General features: G+C 47.5%; 1 protein-coding gene across 2 annotated transcripts in view; it reads left to right on the top strand.

Annotated features, from left to right (window-relative positions):
* ROR2 (receptor tyrosine kinase like orphan receptor 2) overlaps positions 1–21984 on the top strand; it is a 214155-nt gene extending 192171 nt beyond the window's left edge. Inside the window, exons 5-9 of one of the 2 annotated variants that reach the window (XM_079109285.1) lie at positions 6413–6540; positions 10875–11189; positions 12765–13010; positions 16019–16221; positions 17587–21984. In XM_079109285.1, the coding sequence (XP_078965411.1) occupies positions 6413–6540; positions 10875–11189; positions 12765–13010; positions 16019–16221; positions 17587–19032 (2338 nt within the window). In that variant the 3' untranslated portion in view covers positions 19033–21984. Of the gene's footprint in view, positions 1–6412; positions 6541–10874; positions 11190–12764; positions 13011–16018; positions 16222–17586 lie in introns of those variants that run through there. The other variant, XM_079109286.1, reaches the window with a different exon arrangement.
* Positions 21985–23064: the final 1080 nt, after the last annotated feature.

Raw genomic sequence — 23064 nt, 5'->3', positions numbered from 1 at the left:
TGTGCATGGGGAGAGGCGGGGCTGGGTGTCCTGGGAGGTAAGGGATTTACTACCATCAAAGCATCCGTTTCCTTCCATCTGTGTTCAGCTGGGGGTAAGGAGGGTGTGTACATGGAGAACAAAAGCTTTAAGAAAGGGTGGTTTCTCCACTGATGCAAAACCTCACAGAACAGGGTTATTAGAAGTTACTCAGCTGGTAGTTTGGGCAATACCCAGGGAATAACACTTGGCTACATATCTGGCATTTCTTATGTTTGTTCTGTTTTGTTTCTGCTCTTTTCAATTAAAAGTGGCTCATTTTCACTATTATGGGCCCACACACATGTGCTGCATGCTGGGGTCGCAGGGGGTTGTGGCAGGATGAGGGTGCTCTCTGAAACCTCAGCATCAGAGGGGCCCCCCACCGCCTTCCCTGTGTTGTCCTGGACCCACAAGTGTGTGCATGCATACCGTGCTGCTTTAAGAAAGCGTGTTGTTCTTTTGAACAGTTAAAATTATCATAATTCTTGGGCTCTGGGAAATCACCTCCCAAGTCCTTATCCCTCTTTTTTTCTGACTTAACAAACATGAAGCAATTCCAAGACTCCCACCCTTCTCTCTCCACGTGCTCATGACCCTGGAATCTCCATTTCCAGCTCCTACTTATTTCCCCGTCTCCAAGCTTGTATATGGAACCACATAATGAGCATCTCATGCCCATGGCTCAAAGGCACCGCACGCCTGCATGTCTAAGCGGATATCTTCTACTTCAGCTGCTTCCATTGCTATTTTGGGGAAATCGCCATAAGCATAATTCAAACTTCATCCTAATTACGGAAAAGTAGCACTATAAAAAACAATTGAAACTTCCAACTGACATGCCACCAATTAAAAATGACTTCTGGAGAAAACAAACTGCCTTCTCGCTGGTAAGTGAACGGGCAAAAGAATGTTATTGCAAGTTATTTGTGTGTATTTTATATGATATGTGTGTATTTACATTTACACACACATAACTTGTGATAACATTAATATTTCAATTAGCAAATAAAATTTATATACATATAAATTCATATGTACAAAGGTATATAAATTTTATTTGCAAATTGTTGTTCTCATATAAATATTCATTAATTCTTGTGTCTTGAACTTACCCTGTGGCTTTGCAAAATCCATATTAGGTGTACTTGTTTTTAAATATATTCCTTGTAATATACTTTAAATGTATTCTTTTATTCTCTGTAAATTATGATACTGTCTATGACTAGAGACAGATTTGTATCTTCCTTTCTAAACTATATGCCATTTGTCTGTCACTGTCTATCTAATTACCTATCATCAGCTGACCTACCTACCTACCTTACACATTTTTCCTATTGTGATGCTCAGTACCAACACAGAGATGTCGGATAGAATTAGTAAGAGCAGGCATCTTTGTCTTTTTAAGGGGAAAATATTTCTTATTTCAACTTAATACTTCTTATAGTTACCCTTTATATTAGAGTATATTAGAGAAAGTTCTTTAATTCACTTCTTTGGAGTTTTCACAATGGATGTGGAATTATCTTTTTATATCAACTAAGATAATTGTATTATGGTTTCTCTATGTCTGCTTTGTTTTGTTTTAAATTTTGAGACAGGGTCTCACAAAGTTTCATAGGGCCTCACTAATTTGCTGAGGCTGACTTTGAACTTGCCATCCTCCTGCCTCAGTCTCCTGAGCCACTGGGATTACAGGCCTGCACCACCATGCCCGGTTCAATGATTGATTTTTGAATGTTGAAGTAACTTATATTCCTGGGGTTAGCCCAGTTGGTCCTTTGTGCATTTTAAAAAATACTGTGTTTATTTTGCTAGATTCAGTTAACTTTATGAGGAGGGTATTACCCTTTCAATCATGAGGTCTATTGATCTACATGTTCTTTTGATGTCCTTATTAGATGTTTGTAGCACAGTTGTGCTAGCCATAAAATGAATTAAAAAGTGACCTTTACTTCAGTATTTTCTCTTAAGAGTTTGTGTATCACTGCTGACACTTCTTTCTTCAGTGTCTGACAACAATTACCAGTTCCTCTGTTTTAATTGTGGTAAGGTTTGTTTTGTTTTGTACAACTTCAAGTTCCTCAAGAGTTTGAAGGTTAGTCTGTTTTTCTTTCTGTTTGCACTAATTTTTAGTGTTTTGTGTTCCTCAAGGAAACTGTCATCTTTTCTAACTCATCAAATGTATGTTTACTTATTGTTGGTAATGTTTCTTATTGTAGAGTCTTTGGTGATGTCCCCTGAGCATTCCTGATATTGGTAGTGTGTGTTTTTCTTTCTTAATCAGTTTTTCTAAATGCTAGCAATCTAAATAAGTTGGTGTTTTGTTTTTGTTTTTGTTTTTTCCCTTCATGGTAATGAACCCCAGTACTGAATGCAAGGGTGCTTTATAACTAAGCTATGTCCCCCATCCTTTTTATTTTTTATTTTGAGACAAGAATTCACTAAGTTGCTGAGGCTGGCCTCATATTTGTGATCCTCCGGCCTTGGTCTCCTCAGTCACTGGGATTACAAGTGTGCACCACCACATGCAGCTAAATTTTTTTAAGAACTAACTTTTGCCTTTTCTGATTTTTATATTGTTTGTTTTCAAGTTTATGGATTTCTGCTCTTGACTGTAGTGTTTTAATTATTTCAGATTTAATGTGCCCCTATTTTTTAAAATTCTTAAGGTATAAACATTATCTAACAAACAATTAAAGCTATAAATTCCTAATTATACCTTTTAACTGTCCCCATGAATTTTTTCAAATTTTTTTCAGTTGTCAATGAACCTGTATTTTATTTATTTATATGTGGTACTAAGAATCGAACCCAGTGCCTCACACATGTGAAGCAAGCGCTCTACCGCTGAACCACAACCCCAGCACCCCCAAGAATTTTTAATCTCTAATACTTTCATTTTTTATATCGTATAGTTCTGCATTTTCTTCTTTGGCCTATCAGTTCTTCAGAAATTTGTTATTCAGTTTCCAAAAATTTGGAGAGTTTCTGAATATCTTCTTGTTATGGATTTCTAATTTAGTTCCCTGTCATTAGAGAATCATGGTTTTGGTTCTTTTAAAAATATTGAGGGCTGATTTATGGCCATGCACATGATCTGTGGGGGTGTACATTCCCTGTGAACTGACAAGGTGAGAGGACTGCTCTGGTTGGGCATATCATTCTATAGATGTCCCTCAGGTCAGGATGGTGCTTACAGTTTGTCCACTCTTCATTTTCTTTACTAATATTTGACTAGTTCCATTGATTCCCTTAATTCTGTTGATTGCATTCAATGGGTGTTAACATTTCCACGTGGCTTTTCTATTCCATTATGGCTTGCACTCTGGATTTTGTTAACTTCCTGTGAAGAGTGCTGAGTTTTATAGTTGCTTACAGAGCTTTTGCTTCACTATTTTGTTTCATCATTTCTGTCTGTGAATTGATCTTCACACAGTTTTATTTTCAGCATATGCCATCAGGGGAAGGTGGTACATCTGTCCTGCCCTCCTCTCAGCCCTGAGGAGCAGCACCGTCTATCCTAGCATTCTAGCTCCTTCCTCTGCATCCCTGGGTCCCTCTGCTACTCCTTCTCTATTGCATCTTCTTACCCACTATTGTAGTTATTTCTCTCTCTCCCCTCCTTGATGGTAACTGCTTAATGTAGAAGAAGTAATGAATGAGATTTAAGGGAAACAAAGGCTCTTTTCAGATCAAAAACATCAACATTCAAATGTAGTCACGTATTTTATAAGGAAGTGGAACTTTTTTCCCATAAATTTTTTTTGTTGTTGTTAAAAAGTATTGAAACCATTTTCCTAATTGTTCCTGTTATGAGAAGTTTCTTCTCCATCCACGTATCGTCAGGTCTTTAATCAGTGCCTGGCGCATTAGGAGGGCAGAAGGTTTTCAGATTGAATTTCCGTAGCACTGATGTTCTACCATTGGGTAAGCACGTCCATTTCACTTGCATTGTCTAAGGAGTTTCATAGGTGCCAGATTCTGTCCCAGCCTCCAAGTGACTGATTTTATCGACTCTCTCCAGCTCTGTTACTCCTCAGTGCTCCCAAATCGCACCAGGTAAAGATGAAACATAATTTTGTTTGAAAGTAGAAAGTAACTCCTACTTGTATTCTCAAAATTCAAGGATGTCATTTTCCAGTCACTTCTGTTTGGCTTTTGGGAAATTCTCTAGGATTCAGACTAGAAGCCCACCGAGATGAGTGCTGAGGAGGGAGGGGATGGGATGGCGAGAGCCCCGTACTGTCCACCCCATACCTCGGCTTCCCGCTCCACCCTGTAAGCACCTGACCCGAGCCAGGGAGAAGCCTGCAGCAAGTGCCCAGAGTTCTCTTCCTTGAGTCTGGCGGGCAAGGAAAGAAATTGCCATTGTTGCTGGGTCATCCCAGGGGCTGAGCGGAAGCTCTCTCTCAGGCTTCTCTGATGCAGGCACCCTCAACCCAACCGCAAGCCCCATGGCAGAGGCAACTCTCATTATGTGGGTGTTTTGGACTAGCAATAAACTTCAGCTCAGGGAGGGTGAAGAAGCACAGCTGGGCTCACACTGTCAAATATGCTGCCTATTTAAACTACAGATGAGGAACCCAAAGGTATAACAGACAGCAAGCTCAAGAGGAGAGCATCCCACTCTTGCTGAGACCCAAACCTCCTCATTTGGATTACTGACGGCTCTAGGTTCTTTTCTTTGAAAAAGAACCTTTCCGTGGGGACTTGAGAAGACACTGCAGTGAGGGAGAACCCAGAAGAGAGAAGCTCCTGCTGGGACTCCTCACAAGCATTCCATCTTATTCTTTGTGACAGCTCAGACGGGGAGTTTTTAAGTCCATTTGGTTAAATTGAACACAACTCAGGTTTCATTTGGGGATGGTCTGCACCACGCAGGGTGGAGAACAAGTGTTCTCACTCATGGGATCGGTCCTCAGTTTGCTACTGAGTTATTATAGGTTTGAGGGGATCAACAGAGGCATGTTCTGGAAGCCCAACCCTGTGTCCCCAGCAGACCGCAGCCTGAAGGGCCTGCTGCAGTCCACTGGTCTCCTCTGCTTGGAGGATCTCAGGGCCACCATGCAGTGCACCTGGCTATTTATAATGGTGGGTTTCATTGCCTGAAGCCAGACTAATTGACTCTGCAGAAGAGAATTTAGCACACCTCCCACTAGGGCCCTGGGGGAGGGCTGTGTCCCCTTCACTTCAGTGCAGGCTGCCCCTGCAGGACTGAGAAGGCTCGACTGCAGGATAGAAGGAGAGATTTGCACACGGTCCTGCTGCCCACTAAGCAGCAACCAACTCTCGTCTTAGTGTGTCACAGCATGCATCTCGCCTCGCAAATTCTTTGAGGCCACACTTTCCTTTTTCTCTGCCTCCGTCGCCTTTGGATATATTAGAAGATACATTTGTGCTGCTTTTCTCCTCTTCAGAGATCTCTCTCCTACCATTTAATGGTTGAATGTGGCTTTTACATTGTTGTCATTTTCATAAAAGCCTTGTTTGCAAATGAGAAGCATGGAGGGGTGTGCCGGACGTCTCTGATGTACACCAAGGGAGGAAGCAACACGGTTCACGTCTGACATGGGTGCGTTTATGTGTCTATGCAGAGGCACCTGTCCAGCCACGTGTCACCCTTAAGGAATCCTCCCGCATCCCACACTCCCTTAAAGATGCCAGGGTGTTTGGGTTTTGTTATCGTTTAATAGACTATTTGGGAAGCAGTTTCAGGTTGATGGAAAAGCTGAACCGGAAGTTAGAGAGTTCCCTGTCCTCCCCTCTCAGCCTCCTCACAGTCTCCCCGATTCATTACAGTTGATGCATCACTGTGAACTGGACTCAGTGGTCTACATTCAGGGTTGCTCTTCATGTTTTACCTTCTGTGCATTTTGACCAACATTGTTGGTCATAGTTTCTCTGCCTTAAAAATCTGCTCACCTACTCATCCTCCCCCTTTATTTCTGGCAACCACTGATCTTTTTACTCTCTATACTTGTGCATTTCCAGAGTGTCACAGAGTTGGGAGCACACAGTCTGTAGCCTTTTCAGATTGGTTCATTTCACTAGTAGTGTGCATTTCAATTTCCTCCCTTTGAGTGACTTAATAGCTCATTTCATGTTAGCACTGAATAATATTCCACCGTCTGGATGCATCCATTTCTGTTTATCCATCCACCTATTGAAGTGCATCTCAGTTGTCTCCAAGTTTTGGTAATTTTGAACAAAGTTGCTGTAAGTATCAATGTTTGAGTTTTTGTGTAGACTTTTTATGTAAAAGTTTTCAACTCATTTGGATAAATACCATAGGGCAAAATTATTGGATTGTAAGATGCTGGATTTAAAAATCAAATCATCGGGAATATCTGACAATTCCCACTGCACTTACAGACCTTGTGTGCTTTTACAGGGATGACTACCAGGAGGATGGATTCTGTCAGCCCTACCGGGGAATCGCCTGTGCACGCTTTATTGGGAACCGGACCATTTATGTGGATTCTCTCCAGATGCAGGGGGAGATTGAAAACCGAATCACAGGTAGGAGCCAAAGACTTTGCTCATGAGACATCAAGCACACTTGAAGGCACCTCTTTCTGCAGGCAACCACTACTTGTGCATTTTACTGTTCATGGCCCCAAGAGTGAATCTCTTTATCTCTCTCTTCCTCTTTTTTTTTTTTTTTTTTTTTTTTTTGGTGCTGGAGATTGAACCCAGGGCCTTGTGCATGCAAAGAAAGCACTCTGCCAAATGAGCTATCCCCAGACCTTTTTTTTTTAATTATCTCTCTTGTAGTAGGAAATCATAGATCATTTTTAGAAGCAGTTGCAATTTGTTAATATGATTTGTCCTAAAACTTCCCAGCTTAAATTAGTGTGGTAGTCTATTTTCTGTTACTATAATGAAACACCTGAGGCTAGGGACTAAAAAGAAAAGAAGTCTATTTAGCTCACAGTACGGAAGGCTGAAAGTCTAAACAGCATGATGCTAGCTCTGGTGAGGGTCCCCCTGGCTTCATCACATGATAAAGCCATGTTGGCAGCATATGTGAGAAGGAGAGATCCTTTGGCATAACAGGAAGCCAGAGCAGCCCAGGAGGGCCCAGGCTTGTTTTTTTATAACATCATTCTTGAGAGAACTAAGCAGGGTTCCTTGAGAGCTATCTTGATCCCTTCTGAAGGCCAGTGTTGCCAGCAAACCAAATGATCTCCCACAAGGCCCTGCCTCTTAGAGGTCCCACCACCCCTTAACATCGCCACACCAGGAACCATGCTGCCAGTACAGGAACCCTTGGAGAACAGAGCACATCCAGTAGCAATTAGCAAGTGCAGATTGTGTGGGACATAGTTCTGCACGCTTAATTTGACCAAACCTTGAGAGTTCCACATACCTTCCTACTGCATCTCCATGGCATCCTGTCCTAGACCAGCCAGCTCATGACACCTGCTCCTCCTTTATTCCACATTTCTTGACTCTTGTACCCTCTCTGAGCCATGTTTGGTTCAAAGGTTCCCAGGCTTCATTTCAGCCCTTTGGTGGAGAGGGTTGCCTGTCATCTGTGGAGCCTGTGGAGCAGACACTGCAGTGAACACAGGCTACATCTGTATTCAGTTTCCAGAGAACAAAGCCAGGTCTTCAGCTCCCTGATTCAGAGTCTGAGAAGTGGTCAAGTCATTTAGGAATCAGCTCCTTGGATCCACTGTCAGCCCTAACATAACAACTTGTGCACATGAATTTCCTTGATGGAAATCCCTGGGGATTAGAACATGACTGAAGTCCTCCTCTTCCTTTCCATCCCCACCCCCCAATTTTCCCTCCAGATCCCATAAGGTGCCAGGAGAACCTTGTGAAGCTGGCAGCGCCCTAGCACATCTGGTTGGATTTTCTCCATGATGCTCTCGATCTTGGCTGCACCTGGGGGGAGTCCAGTCAGGCAAAGGGGTGGCAAAGCACTACCCTGGTAGTGGGATGGGTGGAAAGGCATGGAAGGAGGACCCAAGTCAGAGACCTGACCTTCTAAGTCCAGCTCACTCTAAGAGGAGGACCTAAGATGCTGGTCACTGATGGGTCTGCCTGGCCTGTGCTGGCAGAGAGCTCCCCACGGGCAGGAGCAGGGTTCTAGTGGGAGGTAGAGGAGCAGTTGTGAGACAGAGGAACCTGAAGGTGTTGTCCTGGTCCAGCAGGAAGCCATCGTGGAAGTGTTGGTACCTCTCAGCAGGAAAGCTGTTTATTCTGTTTAAAGACAAACTTCTGAAACTATTTGGGCAGTAAAAAATACAACAAGTGTACTTCATGTCATCAGGGAATTCAGCCCGAGCATCCCTAATCTGAAAGTCTGAAATTCAAAATACTCTAAAATCTGAAACTTTTTGGGCACCAACATGACACAAGTGCAAAATTCCAAACCTAAACTTTGATGATTCAGTGCATACAAACTGTTTTGTGCACAAAATCATTAAAAGTATTTTATAGAATTACTTTCAAGCTATGTGTATGTGAATCAATTTCATGTTTAGACTTGGATTCCCTGTGGATATCTCTTTTTATATATGCAGATACCCCAGAATCTGAAAATATCCCCAAACTAAAATACTTCTGGTGTCCGGCATTGCAGATAAGGGGCACTCAACCTTTGGACAATACTGACTTGTTTCACAGAACTGAAATGGGTGATGGGGAACAGTGTTCACAGCAGTACCTAACAGCAGTACACTTGGATTTTTCTGTTTTAATTCTATGTCATTAAAGTTAGTTACAGCCCTCCCTATGAATCATATGCTCCAAAATCCTTGAGTCTGTCCTCAGCATCTTTTAAAATGCTAACCAGAGTTGGCGCAGTGGCGTAGGCCTGTAATCCTAATGACTCTGGAGGCTGAGGCAGGAGGATCTCCAGTTCAAAGCCAGCCTCAGCTAAAGCGAGGTGCTAAGCAAATCGATGAGACCCTGTCTCTAAATAAAATACAAAATAGGACTGGGGATGGGACTCAGGGGGCCAAGTGCCCCTGAGTTCAATCTGTGGTACCCCCCCCAAAATGCTAGCCAGAGACTCCAGAATTAACCGGAAATCCCACTTATTGGCAAACACTGATTCTAGACCCAAGATTGACCCTCGATTTTCCTTCAGCAGTGCTTAAGGGATCAAACAGCTCAGATCTCCAAGCAGCCTGACTTTATAGCAGTTTTGAAAGAAAAACATAGAATGGGGGCTCTCTACATACAGTTTTTGCAGTCAAGAGATGGGACCCAGGGTCTCACATGTGCTACACAAGTGCCATAACACTAAGCTACAACCCCGGCTCCCCTCAAATAAATATGAAGTTACTCTAGATGGACTGGATTGCGGTTTGAAAGTTAGAGACTGAGTTGGTGTGGTAATGTCCTGTTTGGAGATCAGGGTGTTATGCAACATTCAGAATGTGACAAAGATGAGGACATAGGTTGTTGGGTCTCCTTGGTGTATTTTCAGAAACCTCAAATGATACATTTTAAGGTCGAGGAGTAGGAATGTTATCAAAATCAGCCGTGATGTCATATCAGTTGATTACCCAATGAGACAGTCTTTCCCTGCCTGGAGTCAGAGCCACCAATTTTGACGGCCCTCCCTATAACTTCCGTATCTGCAGTGAGGGCTTCAAACCTCAGTTCCACCAATTCTGGAACTTCCTAGGCCTTAACCTTGTAGCCTCTCTGTGCCTCAATTTTAATACCAGCCAGAAGGGATTCCAGGACTGAAGACAAAGTGGAGAGCACTCGGGTGTGGGCACAGGAGCAGGGCAGAGCCAGCTGCTGTCAGGCCTGTCACCAGACCTGTCAGCACCCTCCTGGACCCATTCACTTCCAGGCCTATTTTACAAGCTCTCTGAGCACTTTTATTTCTCCAACTGGGGGTCTCCGCAAATCACTTTACTGAACTGGCTCAGAAAGGACTGAGAGACTGTCAATCACGGTATGAGAAAGGTCCTGAATGGGCTCCCTCAGGGGCTGCTGGGTTAGTGCCCCAGGGGGCATCTGAGAATAAATAGGTGGTGGCAGCGACACCTGCTGGCTACAAATGGGACTTCAGGTAAAAGTCAGCAGGAACTGGGGTGCCCCAGGGACTAAATTCCATCTTCTAAGTTTTCTCCCTATGTTGGAGGGAACAGTCTCCACAGGGTGTGCAGGAAAGGGCCCTGTCTTCAGCTGTCCATCATCTGTCACCTGATGTGTCCTCACCACTTCATCCTCTGTCATCTGAGACCCAAGCTCCTCCTGCTGCTACTTATTTTCTGCTCCCTTCTGTCACAGAAGTCTTTCAGAGTTGAAATCCTGCCCTCCCAGCTTTGCTTGGCTCCTGACCCCTGGCTTTCCCACTACTCCACCACACCCCTTTTACCGCATCCCACAGAGCTGACATTTCCCCTCATTCTGGATGGGCTTCGTGTGCCCTGTGGGGTCTCCCTGCCTGGGTCCCTGAGGCAGGCCTGGGGTATTAGGAAGAGGGGCTCAGGATTGTGCTTCTTGTCCTGCTGTCTTCCTAAAGTTGTCCAGCCCCAGCTCTGCACACATGTGGTTACAGAATCCCCACTCATGGTAGAACCTTAGGAGGTGGCCTCGAGTCTGCACTCTGAATCTTTCTGTCATGGAAGAGGCATCTAGCTGAGAGGCATCTTAGACCTGGTTTTCCTTTCTTCTTGCTCTGCTTAAGTTTGCAAGGGAACCTCTAGGACCAGGGACTTAGGTGTCTGCTGCTAATTCTGAGGCTCAGCATAGGGATTGGTGACCAGGAGGCAGGGGCCCACATGAGGAGGAAGGTTAGGGTGCAAAGCAAGGGCTAAGGGTGGGGGTTGGGGATGCAGTCCTGACCCATCACTCACAGGGGTCTCACGCCTCCGCAGCGGCCTTCACCATGATTGGCACCTCCACGCACCTGTCAGACCAGTGCTCGCAGTTCGCCATTCCGTCCTTCTGCCACTTCGTGTTCCCCCTGTGCGACGCCCGCTCCCGGGCGCCCAAGCCCCGTGAGCTGTGCCGCGACGAATGCGAGGTGCTGGAGAGCGACCTGTGCCGACAGGAGTACACGATCGCGCGCTCCAACCCGCTCATCCTCATGCGTCTGCAGCTGCCCAAGTGCGAGGCACTGCCCATGCCCGAGAGCCCGGATGCAGCCAACTGCATGCGCATCGGCATCCCCGCAGAGAGGCTGGGCCGCTGTGAGTGTCCCAAATCTGGGAGCTGAGAGGGGAGGTGTGTGGGCTTGACATGGGCTCCCTGGGGTCCCCGGCTGCCTCGTCTAAACAAGTCATAGCAGATCCTCACGGTCCAGCCCCCAGTCCCACAGGGCAGCCAGCTGGTGGTTGAGAGCTAGGGGTTTGACCCAGATTCACACCCCACTTGAACCCTGTCCATTTTTGAGACTGGAATTAAGTTGCTCAAACTCCCTTGAGCTTGGGACTTCCTGTCTCCAGATTGGGGGTGATCCAGGTTTCTGCCCAGAAGGCTGCTGGGAGCATTGAGGAGAGGGCCCAGCATCCCAGCTTCTCTGCTCCTTTGGGGAAACGTGGACTCCCAGCCCCTGCACAGTCTCTGGAAACCTGAAGGTTTCTAAGCCTTAAACAAGTTTGAGATGTGAAGATGATGCATGGTGGCAGCTCAGAAGGACCCAGAAGCATCCGTGTCACTATAAAAGGGAATATAGATGGTCTCTCCACCTTCCCAGACTCCTTTCTCTGCAGTACAGGACCTCAGCTATGGAGGGGACACTTAATTCTTCTGAACCTGAGGCCAGGTGTGGCCTGTTTGGGGTCTGTAGAGGACAAAAGCCATGCCCCCCACCCCCTCTTCCTGGCAGCAGAGTAGCCTGTGTTTTCTGGGTATTTAGTAAGTCCTGGCAGACTGGGCAAGGCCAATAAGGGAAGAAAGCACGGGACAGGGAGTAATGCAGACATCTCCGAGGAGATGCTGTCCCTGTGAGAGGTGAGACCCAGACCAGAGGCCACTTTGCTCTCAGGCTCCAGGGTTGTTTTAGCTGCTGATGAGTCTGAGGTTTCCAGAAGTGCACAGGGTGCCTTACCAAGACAGGCAGGGCCTGGTCTCAGGGCCCTGCATGTCCATCCAACTCCTGGCCATGGGGCTTCCACTGTGACCCTAGGGAGTTGCTTAAACTCCCTGTTTCCTCATGTTCCATGAGGGTAATGGTGCTAACCTCGTGGGGTTGGAATGAAGATTAAGTGAGTTAATAATTAAGTCTTGGAAGAGGACTGGAGATAAACTCTGGGTAAATGTTCAACAAATGCACATCCTTAGCTCTGGCTCCTCCACGGAGCATAGTAAGGCCTTCGGTGCTATTCTTGCAGTGGCCGAGCTGCGTCCCCCTGGGTGGTGGAGGGGGTCTCGCAGATTGCAGGGCCAAGCCCAGGATTTACCCTGGCTGCTTGTACAGTTCAATTTGGCTTTTCTTATGAGTGAGAATGAAGCCGGTGCTGACAATTCCAAAGGTGGTTTCAGGGCCGTGGAATAACTTCTGACAGCTTTCCTTCACATGTGTCCCTAATGCGCCCTCAATTTCATTTATAGGCTTGGGACTTTATTGAGTCATTATTTTTAATGCTGCTTTTCTTGGACGATATGTAAAATCCTTTGGTCTTTTGGAAATTCCCAGTTGGGGACAGGCAGGCAAAGTGGATTTGTTCCTTTCTGAAGTAGTTGAAGGAGGGTGAACTCTGTACCCTCAGGGTGGGGCCATGCCCCTGGATGTTCACACCTCCTAATGTGTCCGCCTCTTTCAGATCATCAGTGCTACAATGGCTCGGGCTCAGATTACAGAGGGACTGCCAGCACCACCAAGTCGGGGCACCAGTGCCAGCCATGGGCCCTGCAGCACCCCCACAGCCACCACCTGTCCAGCGTGGACTTTCCCGAGCTCGGAGGGGGGCATGCCTACTGTCGGAACCCCGGAGGCCAGATGGAAGGCCCCTGGTGCTTTACGCAGAATAAAAACGTACGCATGGAACTGTGTGACGTACCCTCGTGTAGTATGTATTCTCTCTCTCTCTTTTTTTAAAATGTTGACTGTTGAGTTGGCCTGTGATGAGAATGTTCTGTTTTGCCTCAGGACAGAGAGAACCACAGAGCCCCATTGTGATTGTTGCTGGTTATGATATAAAATCAGATCCTTATAAGATGTCTTAAATGCAGGGAAGTCTGGGGGCTGGGGAGGTAGCTCAGTTGGTGGAGTGCTTGCCTCGCAAGCACAAGTCCCTGGGTTTGATCCCCAGCACCACAAAAAAAAAAAAAAAAAAAAAATGCAGAGAAGTCTGGAGACTATTGTGCACGTAACTCCTAAGTTCAGCACACGTTCAGCACACAGTGGTAGCTACTGCTCACATTCTGGGACGCTTCCTCCATCCCTTTTCCTGTATCCAGTCCTGGGATTCAGTTGGCCTCTTTTGTTCCTCCGTGAACATTGTGGCACAGTATTTCCCAATATGAAGAAAGAAGCTCCCCTGCCCCCCACTCCCTTCTCCAGGGCTTTTCCCTGCTTCTGAGCGTTCACACACACAACTGGTAGAGTGAGGAGAAAATAGAATCCCCGATCTCTTAACATTCCCTCTAAGTGTCTCTGCTACATAAAATATAGGAAGAGATTGTGTAGTCAGTGACTGAAAACTTCAGGGTTATTATCTCTGAATTTCAATCATGCACATTTCAGTAAAGTTGAGTGACTGAGACTCAGCTCGGACCCGGAAGGGGTGGGTGGAGGGAAACTGTGAGACCATTCAGAAAGACAGATCAATCTGTGGGGCAGTCCAGGCTCCCATGCCTAGAAACCTCCTCCTGTGGAGCCCATGTGCCCCCACCCTACCGGATATTTATGAGTATTTACCTATTGCTGTTTTGAAATTGTGATTCGGTGGCTCCAGATTTGTCATTGCTTTTGCTGAGCAGCTCACACACCTCTTCAGGAATGTGTGTTCATTGTAAGAATAAACTGTGAGAATGCAAATACCAGGAGCTCAACTGTAGTCTACCCTGGTACAGTCCTTTGAAACTATTTCCTGCAAGGAAGGACATCAGCAGTACCCATTTAAAAAAAAAAAAAAAAAAAAAAAAAAAAAAAAATATATATATATATATACACACACACACATATATGTATATATATATATATGCACATTGTTTGATCTGGTGATTACTGGAATCTTATGTTGTGGAGATACTTGCACTTACAGGGCAGAAATGTAAGGAAATTTCTTGCAGAAACATTCATGAGAGCTAAATGTGAAATAGACTAATTTATCAGTAGGAAGTTGCATGGGTAAGGGAAGTACATCCACACTGGGGGGTAGTACGTGGCTGTAAAAGAATCTGCAGACCTGTCCAAAATTGTTGATTCCGTTCCAAAAACAGGAGCAGAAACATATAGATGACACAATTCAATTTAAAAATGAAGTCTAGTCTCTTGTAAAACACTGTATGAAACTACTGTTCCTGGATACCAGAAGAGTTAAATATCAGTTGTTTCATGTGGTTCAACCTAAAATACACACAAAAAATTGAGTATCAGCCTATTAACAACATGGTAGCTGCTAGGAATATTTACTTTTTAAACCCCGCATTTCTGTAGTACATATTTTTTCTCCAATAAGCATGTGTTGTGTTGGTAATTAAGCGAATGATCGCGTAATTGCATGAACAAAGCTCTTGTCCCTGATTTTGGCAGGAGGGACATGGTTGCACTCCTCACCCTAATAATGAAAAATAAACCAGAATCTACTGTCCATGGCCCCTGATGCTTCTGGAACTTCTGCCTCCTGGACCCTTTTGGGGGCCGGGGAAGTTGCTGGGTGGGGACAGAAGACAGTTTTGTCTTTTGATTTATTTGATTTTATCTTATTTGGAGGGCAGAAGTGGGCAGACTAGGTTTGGGACATTGTGACTTTTCCTAAGAGGGCACCAGAGTGCTCCTTTTGAGACTGAATCAGTTTTTTCAGATATCATGTTGACCAGATATTCTTTGTTTTCTTCCACATGGAGCGCTCATTGCCCCCTGGTCATAGACCTGTCCAAGTCTGGGGTAGTTATTTAAAGGCCGGGGGCACACGTAAGGCCACGTAGTTCCCTGGGGATACAGGGAAATGCCCCCGGAGAGCCCACCTTTCATCACATGTAGGGAAGGGGTCTGCCTTCCTCACTCTGGCCACAGGCTCTTAAAATAGGGTCGCCAGGGGAGGTGCTGGGTTGGGGGATGGTGCCAACAGCCCCAGGGCAGCCAGCCCTCTGCCTTGCCCAGCTGCCGGGGTCCACCCCCTGCTTACTGTGGGTCCCACAGCCCTGCTTCTGGTGTGCTCCTTGGCCACTACCCATAAACCCTGTAGAGGGAGACAAAGCGCTGCTTTTCAGTGTGGAAAATAAAAGTGAAGGGTAGTTGAGAGCTTAGCACCGTTGGTACACCTTGCTTTTCAAGAACTCTTTGACTCTTTCTGCATATTGTATGGGGCAAATTCATGGACTACCTGTGCTCTTTTAAGTTAAATGCCTTTTATATGTAGTATTCTGAAATACAATGTTAACATGATATAAGAATGTCTAAAAAATGTAAAATGTTGAATGAGGAAGAAGGTCATTTCCAATCCCAGAGCCAAGTTTGACCCACCCAAGGTGGACAGCAGATGTTTTTCCTAAATCTCCCCAAAATCGGGAGTGCAGGAGACCTTGGTAAAGATGAAATATCGCTCAACACCTGTTCCCATGGTGTCAAGAGCACCAGAAAAGAAAAGTGAATGTGGCCATTGTGGACATGAAGGCCTGTCTGCGTTCCACGCTGTACGTTCCAGTTTGTTTCTGTGGCGGGTGGTTTGGGGTTGTTTGCACAGTAGGATGAGCACTACTTTTAAGGTTTGGTGTGCAATTTAGTCCCTTTGTATAATTTATCGGCTTGTCCACTTGTGCTTACATACTTTGGCTGGGCAGCTGGTAGAGAACTTGGAGTTGAAAGGGGGATGTCTTCTGAAAAGTCACCAGAGCCTCTTCTCGTTCACAGGTCCCCGACACAGCAGCAAGATGGGCATTCTGTACATCTTAGTTCCGAGCATCGCCATTCCCTTGGTCATCGCCTGCCTTTTCTTCCTGGTCTGCATGTGCCGCAATAGGCAGAAGGCTTCGGCATCCACGCCTCAGCGCCGGCAGCTGATGGCCTCGCCCAGCCAGGATGTGGAGATGCCGCTCATCAACCAGCACAAGCAGGTCTTTTGCTTACATCTTCTAGCAAGGCAGCTTTGTGAGGCCGTGTCCTCCAGGGTTGGTCACCTCTGAGACTCTGTTTCTTCATTTCCTCCATACATAGCACATAATTTTATCTTGCCACGTCTTCTCTAAAATACATCCAGATGTGTGTGTCCTTAGAAAATAAATGGCAGGCATATTTGGAATTCACCAAATATGAAGTCCGTGACTTCTCCCCCACAACTAGACCAGGGCACCTCGTGTGGCCCAGCAGAGGATCCTCACTGCTCAGGTGCCTCAGCTCTGCCCACAGGATGACCTAAGAGAAAGACAAAAGCCTTCCACAATTTGGCACTTCGGGTGGCATTTTTAAGGGACCAGAACTGGTTTTCTGGTCAGTTTTCCTTGATTGGTTTTGCTGTGTTTGTTTCTGAGGGAAGGATAGAAAACCAGTCTTTGAATGGAAGTAGGAGGGACTGGCAACCTCTGAGAGATTGTCCCCACTCTGAATGTTCTTAAATGACAGGAGGCAGCTAGGAAACTCTGAAATACAGCAGGTGAAAAAGTGGGTAGCAGCCTTGCCCCCCTTCACCCTGGGGGGGCACTGTTCCCACCTGACGTGGAAGGAAGGGCCCTTTGAGGTGGTCAGGGAGACTTGGTTCATTTGGCTCTTCAGCCAGGGGGGTGCTGAGGATTAGCCATGGACAGGATCTGAGGAGGACACGGGGCCCCCAGGACTGGTGTGCAGGTCCAGGAGACTGAGAAGGATGAAGGCCAGCTTTACAGAAGGAGCAGGCATTGCAGAGGCTGAGAGGCAGATCCCAGAGGGTCTGTATCACCTGTGTGGTACTTTTGCCAAGAGTGCTTTGCCTGAGAATTGAATCTAGAGAAAGCCCCAAGGCAGGACTGATGAGGAAGCCTCTGTAGACCAGTGGGCTGGACTCTAAAAATGACAAAATCAGGAAAGACCAAGACAGGGCGTCGTGCTATGGTATGGCCGCACACGGGGGTGGGGTGGGGGGGGACGTGGAGGCAGCACTGCTGGGAGAGTCCAGGGGTGGCTGTGGGAGAACTGGTGCTAAGGGGTGTGGCCTCGGGACGTGTCTGAGTGTGAGCACATGGATGCACACGCATGTGCACACACACACATGTGGGAGTGGGAGGGAGGTTCTGCGGTAGCATCACATTTTGGAGGCACCTAATATGCGGCCTGATTAGGAATGTGGGAGGTCCCAGACAGGCTGCAGCAGAGCTGCATTTAAGGTTAACTGGGGAGCCATGTGCAGGGCAGGCAGGAGCAGTGGGTCTGGCCTCTGACCCCTCCAGTCTCCCTGGTGTCGGCAGTGAGTGGCAGAAAGGCTTAATTTGGGCTTTTCTTCTCTGCAGGCCAAACTCAAGGAGATCAGCTTGTCCTCGGTGAGGTTCATGGAGGAGCTGGGGGAGGACCGGTTTGGCAAGGTCTACAAAGGCCATCTGTTCGGGCCCACCCAGGGGGAGCAGACCCAGGTGGTGGCCATCAAGACGCTGAAGGACAAAGCAGAGGGCCCGCTCCGGGAGGAGTTCAGGCACGAGGCCATGCTGCGGGCACGGCTGCAGCATCCCAACATCGTCTGCCTGCTGGGCATGGTGACCAAGGACCAGCCCCTCAGCATGATCTTCAGCTATTGCTCACACGGCGACCTCCACGAGTTCCTGGTCATGCGCTCGCCTCACTCAGACGTGGGCAGCACCGACGACGACCGCACGGTGAAGTCCGCCCTGGAGCCCCCCGACTTCGTTCATGTGGTGGCGCAGATTGCAGCAGGGATGGAGTATCTGTCCGGCCACCACGTGGTCCACAAGGACCTGGCCACCCGCAACGTGCTGGTGTATGACAAGCTGAACGTGAAGATCTCAGACTTGGGCCTCTTCCGCGAGGTGTACTCTGCCGATTACTACAAGCTGATGGGGACCTCACTGCTGCCCATCCGGTGGATGTCCCCCGAGGCCATTATGTACGGCAAGTTTTCCATCGACTCGGACATCTGGTCCTACGGCGTGGTCCTGTGGGAGGTCTTCAGCTACGGCCTGCAGCCCTACTGCGGATACTCCAACCAGGACGTGGTGGAGATGATCCGCAGCCGGCAGGTGCTGCCCTGCCCGGATGACTGTCCTGCCTGGGTCTACGCCCTCATGGTCGAGTGCTGGAACGAGTTCCCCAGCAGGCGGCCGCGCTTCAAGGACATCCACAGCCGGCTGCGGGCCTGGGGCAACCTGTCCAACTACAACAGCTCTGCCCAGACCTCGGGGGCCAGCAACACCACCCAGACCAGCTCCCTGAGCACCAGCCCCGTGAGCAACGTGAGCAACGCCCGCTACATGGGGCCCAAGCAGAAGGCCCAGCCCTTCCCGCAGCCCCAGTTCATCCCCATGAAGGGCCAGATCAGACCCATGGTGCCCCCACCCCAGCTCTACATCCCCGTCAATGGCTACCAGCCCGTGCCTGCCTATGGGGCATACCTGCCCAACTTCTACCCAGTCCAGATCCCTATGCAGATGGCTCCACAGCAGGTGCCCCCTCAGATGGTCCCCAAACCCAGCTCGCACCACAGCGGCAGCGGTTCCACCAGCACAGGCTACGTCACCACGGCGCCCTCCAACACGTCTGTGGCAGATAGGGCAGCTCTGCTCTCAGAGGGCACCGAGGATACTCAGAACATCCCAGAAGATGTGGTCCAGAGCCCAGTGCAGGAAGCAGAGGAGGAAGAAGATGGCTCTGTCCCAGAGACTGAGCTCCTGGGGGACAATGACACTCTGCAGATGGATGAAGCACAAGTTCAGCTGGAAGCCTGAGGGGCACACAGGGCCCAGGCACCAGGAGATGAGAACCCACTGTGACCCCAACGGGACCTCAACCCCCTTCGAGAGGTCACAAACCACAGTCATCACAAGAGCCCAGACGCTGGAGGGCTGGTTTGCAGACTTGGTGACCTGAAATCCTGCACCTGTCTTGTCCGTTCTCTGCACTTAGAGCTGCCTCTGGGTCCCCCTGTTTGGCTGGAAGCTACACTGGTGCCTAAGCTGGGCAGAGGACCCAGCAGTATGACCTCCATGGAAACAGGACCTACCCTGACCCCTGTCCCACCTGCGTTTTTTCCTGGTGGCCAATCAGTGGTGAGCTGCATATGCTCTGCAAAAATATGGGCCACGTCTTCACTCCATATTGTGTGTGGATTGAGTGTCAGAAATGTGGGGGAAACAGGTCTGCACAAGGCAGCTGGAGGCACCTGGGGCTCCAAGATTCTCCTTGGCCAGCCTACTGGCTTGGGAATGGAGGGAGCTCCATTTCCCTCTGCTGCCCCCAGGCCAGTGGTGTGTTCTCCCAGCCAAAGATGAGCAAAACAGCACACTGCCATCTGCCAAGGTCCAAAGAGGAAGGGGCTGCCAAAATGGGAGCTCCCTTTACAGAAACGTGCCTTTACAGAAACCGACGCAACCTTGTATTTTTGCAAAATGGTTTTAATTATACTGCATGTGTATTTTGCCCACTTTGCTGGAATTCAAGGGAACATATTTCTTGGGTTTAGAATGTTCAAAAGGAAGCAATATTGTACAGAACACAGTATTGTTATTTTTTTTTTTTTAAGAATCATGTACAGACCTTAAATGTAATTTATATGTTTTTTTTGTATGCTGTTTTCCTGGAAGTATTTTGAGCTTGAATAATGACTTAGTAATTTAACTGTTTACATTATCCACGTTGGGATGCCTTCGCGCTGCGGTTTCGGTTTGCTTCTTGTTGTACCGTGTGGTAGCAAGGTCCTTTCATTTCAGAGCCCCCGTGACACAAAGGCCAGCAGGCTTGCTGTCTCTCTCCTGTGCACGTTGCCATTCCCTCTGTAAATCCTGGTGTATCCAATAAAGCGAAACAGAACCTCTGGCTGGCTCTCTTGCAGGCTGTAAGGAGAGGGCTGCGGTAGGCACCTGCGGGCTGGAGCTGCCTGGCGATTCATTGGGCCCTCTCTGTGCATTTGGGAGATTCACTCAGAACCAGCAACTCCATGCTAAAGCCAACGTAGTCATCGTATAGAGATAGGATGGAAATCAATTCCATTTCTTTTTTTTTAATTTATTTTTTGATTACCTTGTGTTAATTGTACACGTTAGTGGGGTTCGGTGTGATATTTCAACACGTGCTCATCAAGCCCTTTGCCACACTCACCCACCACTCTGCCCAGCCCCTAGTAATACTAGTCGACATTCAAGTCGACTTTTCCCACTGCTTTCCTCTGTTGAGAACTCGAGTGTGACTCAGTTGCAGATGATGTGAAGATGAAGGTGGTGTCTTTGGTTGTGAACTGCCCCCGGACATTTTTAGGCCTGGAATCTTGTCATTTTCTGGGGCCCCAACCCAGGGCTGGGGTATGGGAAGGAGAGCGAGCAGGGAATGAGCCTGGGACTCTCTGCCCCTGTTCCAACTGCAATGTGGCCGGGTGCAGTGATCTGGGCCAATGGCTCCAAGGCTCCCAGTCGGGCAGGGGTTGTGGAACCAGAGCTGAAGCCTGGAGGTGATTCTGGCAACCAGCAAGCAGCCTGTGGCTGAACCTTTACCTTGGCAGTTTGGTAGGGCTACTTCCTGTTTATTGGAGTGTGGAGGGGAGGCCCAGATGTGAGCTTGCTCAGGGTATATCAGCATTCCTTAGCCTGCATCTGATGCCCAGCAGAACTTGTGGCAGAATCTTCGCTGCCTCCCCTGTGCCATTCTGACCCAGCAGGCCTGGGTGGCCCCAGGATGAGCATTTCTAATGAGGAGCCCAGGACACACTCTCATGCTGAGACCTCCCGAGGCAGAGAATCCTCACACCTCTTAGAACACATGTCACCAGACAGGAGCCCTCCCAGATGATGAATTCCACCTGTTCTCCCTCACAGCATAAATTCACACTGAATTTTAAATTGACTCACAGCATGGTTAGGTTCCTGGCGTCCAGGGATTGTATACCAGTTTGGGTGAGCATGAGAGCTCACTAGGCAAGAAAACCACTTTAATAACAAACCGCTTCTCTTGGAGTAGGTCCCTCATGCCAGGGTGTCCAGCATCCCGAATCATCTTGAACTTCAGGTTTCTCTTGTATTGGACAAAAATATTGTCCTCACCCAGAGCAAGGCTTATGCCAGAGGCCTCTATAAGAAAACCCAGATCGGCAAGAGAAAAGCATGCAGATTTATTTGATATGAGTTTTGTGTGATCCAGAAGCCTTCAGAAACAAAGAGCCAATGCATCAGGGAAAGCCTGGTGTTTTCATGCTAAATTAATGGAGTGTACAGCCACATGGAAGCATGATTGGTTAATGGGTATGACCTGATGTTAATAAACTAGGGGACTCAGCAAGGCCTATTTGTTAGGATTCTTCTCTGTGTCTTCAGGAACAAGTGCATTCCTTCTGCCCAGGTATGGGGGGACACCTCTGGAATGAGGATCTGATGATCTGCTTCAAAGGAAGACCTGAGAATTCCTCTACAATTTGCTTCAGGGGAGAAGAGCAGGATGAGGTCAGGGAGGCCTGCTTCTGCAGTTTCCTCGAATGCCAGTGCTGGGTTGGGGATAGCATGTCCTGACCTGTTCCCTTGCTCTCCTGGCTCAGCACGATACAGCTCGCAGATTCGCCCACACACAAATAAATTCTCTGTCTTAATGTTCATCGTAAAATCAGGACAGATGGAAGTAATCTGACTGGATTGAGAATAGAAGCTGCCTTGTGGTGGCAGCTCAGGAGGCTGAGGCAGGAGGATTGGGAGTTCAAAGCCAGCCTCAGCAAATTAGCAAGGTGCGAAGCAACTCAGTGAGTCCCTGTCTCTAAATAAAATACAAAATAGGGCCGGGATGTGGTCAATGGTTGAGTGCCCCTGAGTTCAATCCCCAGTAACCAGCCCCCCCCCCCAAAAAAAAAAAATGATGAGAAGCCCGCTCAGAGGCCCTCTCTTGGCCAGCATGGTCCAGAATGCATAGAAAAGGAACGCGGGTTTAAATGGAGTGACTTCTCATTTCCTCCAATCCTAAAGAGGACCTTAGTTTTATCTCTGACTTGATACCTCTGGAGGGTGGACTGTTCACTGGAGACCTGAGGTGGAAAAATGGGAACTCTTCCTTTGGTTGCTTTTCCACAAGCAGAGTCAGAAAACGAGACTCGGTGCCACTTCAGTCAGCCTTGACTGTGTCCCCAGATATTAAGAGTGTGCTCCAGGCCACCAACAGCACTGCAGGGCTACAGCAGCAGGAACTGGGAAGGTTTTTTCGGCTGAGTGTGGGAGCTCCAAGTAGAACATCTCTCTTCCTGCTCACTCCAATTGTGAAACTGTGATAACATCTTTAGCAGGTGCGATTGAACGATGGTGGCCATCGATTCCAGAGCTGAGCTGCATGATTCAAGTATGTCACTTGTAACAGGTCTGTCTTTGTTTGTCCCCACAAGAGGGGAGCTTTCACAGCTGTTGAGTTACTTGCACGTAATTGAGTTTTAATTGAGGCATTGAACACCACATATACCTTGTGCACCCATTAAATGTTTTGATAAGCAATAATTGTTGAAACATCCCATCAGTGTACTGCACAGGATTTTCAGTACTTAGGGTGTGTGACTAACTACCCCAGCGTGCAAGAGCTTCCCACCAACTCAGGAAAATCCTTTGTTGAGATCTCGCAGCATGGAAACACCTGAAATCCACTCACTTCATTTTTTTAATTTTCTTTTTACTCTTTTGATACATAAAACAATTATTGTACATATTAATGAGTACGTTATACATTTCATACATATATACTTTGGGTAAGGTTTAAATCAGGTTAAACATTTAACTCCTCGAACATTTATCATTTCTCTTCAT

This window comes from Sciurus vulgaris (genome assembly GCF_902686455.1).
Source record: "Sciurus vulgaris genome assembly, chromosome: 13".
Classification (NCBI taxonomy): domain Eukaryota; kingdom Metazoa; phylum Chordata; class Mammalia; order Rodentia; family Sciuridae; genus Sciurus; species Sciurus vulgaris.
This window is presented reverse-complemented; position numbering and strand designations above follow the sequence as displayed.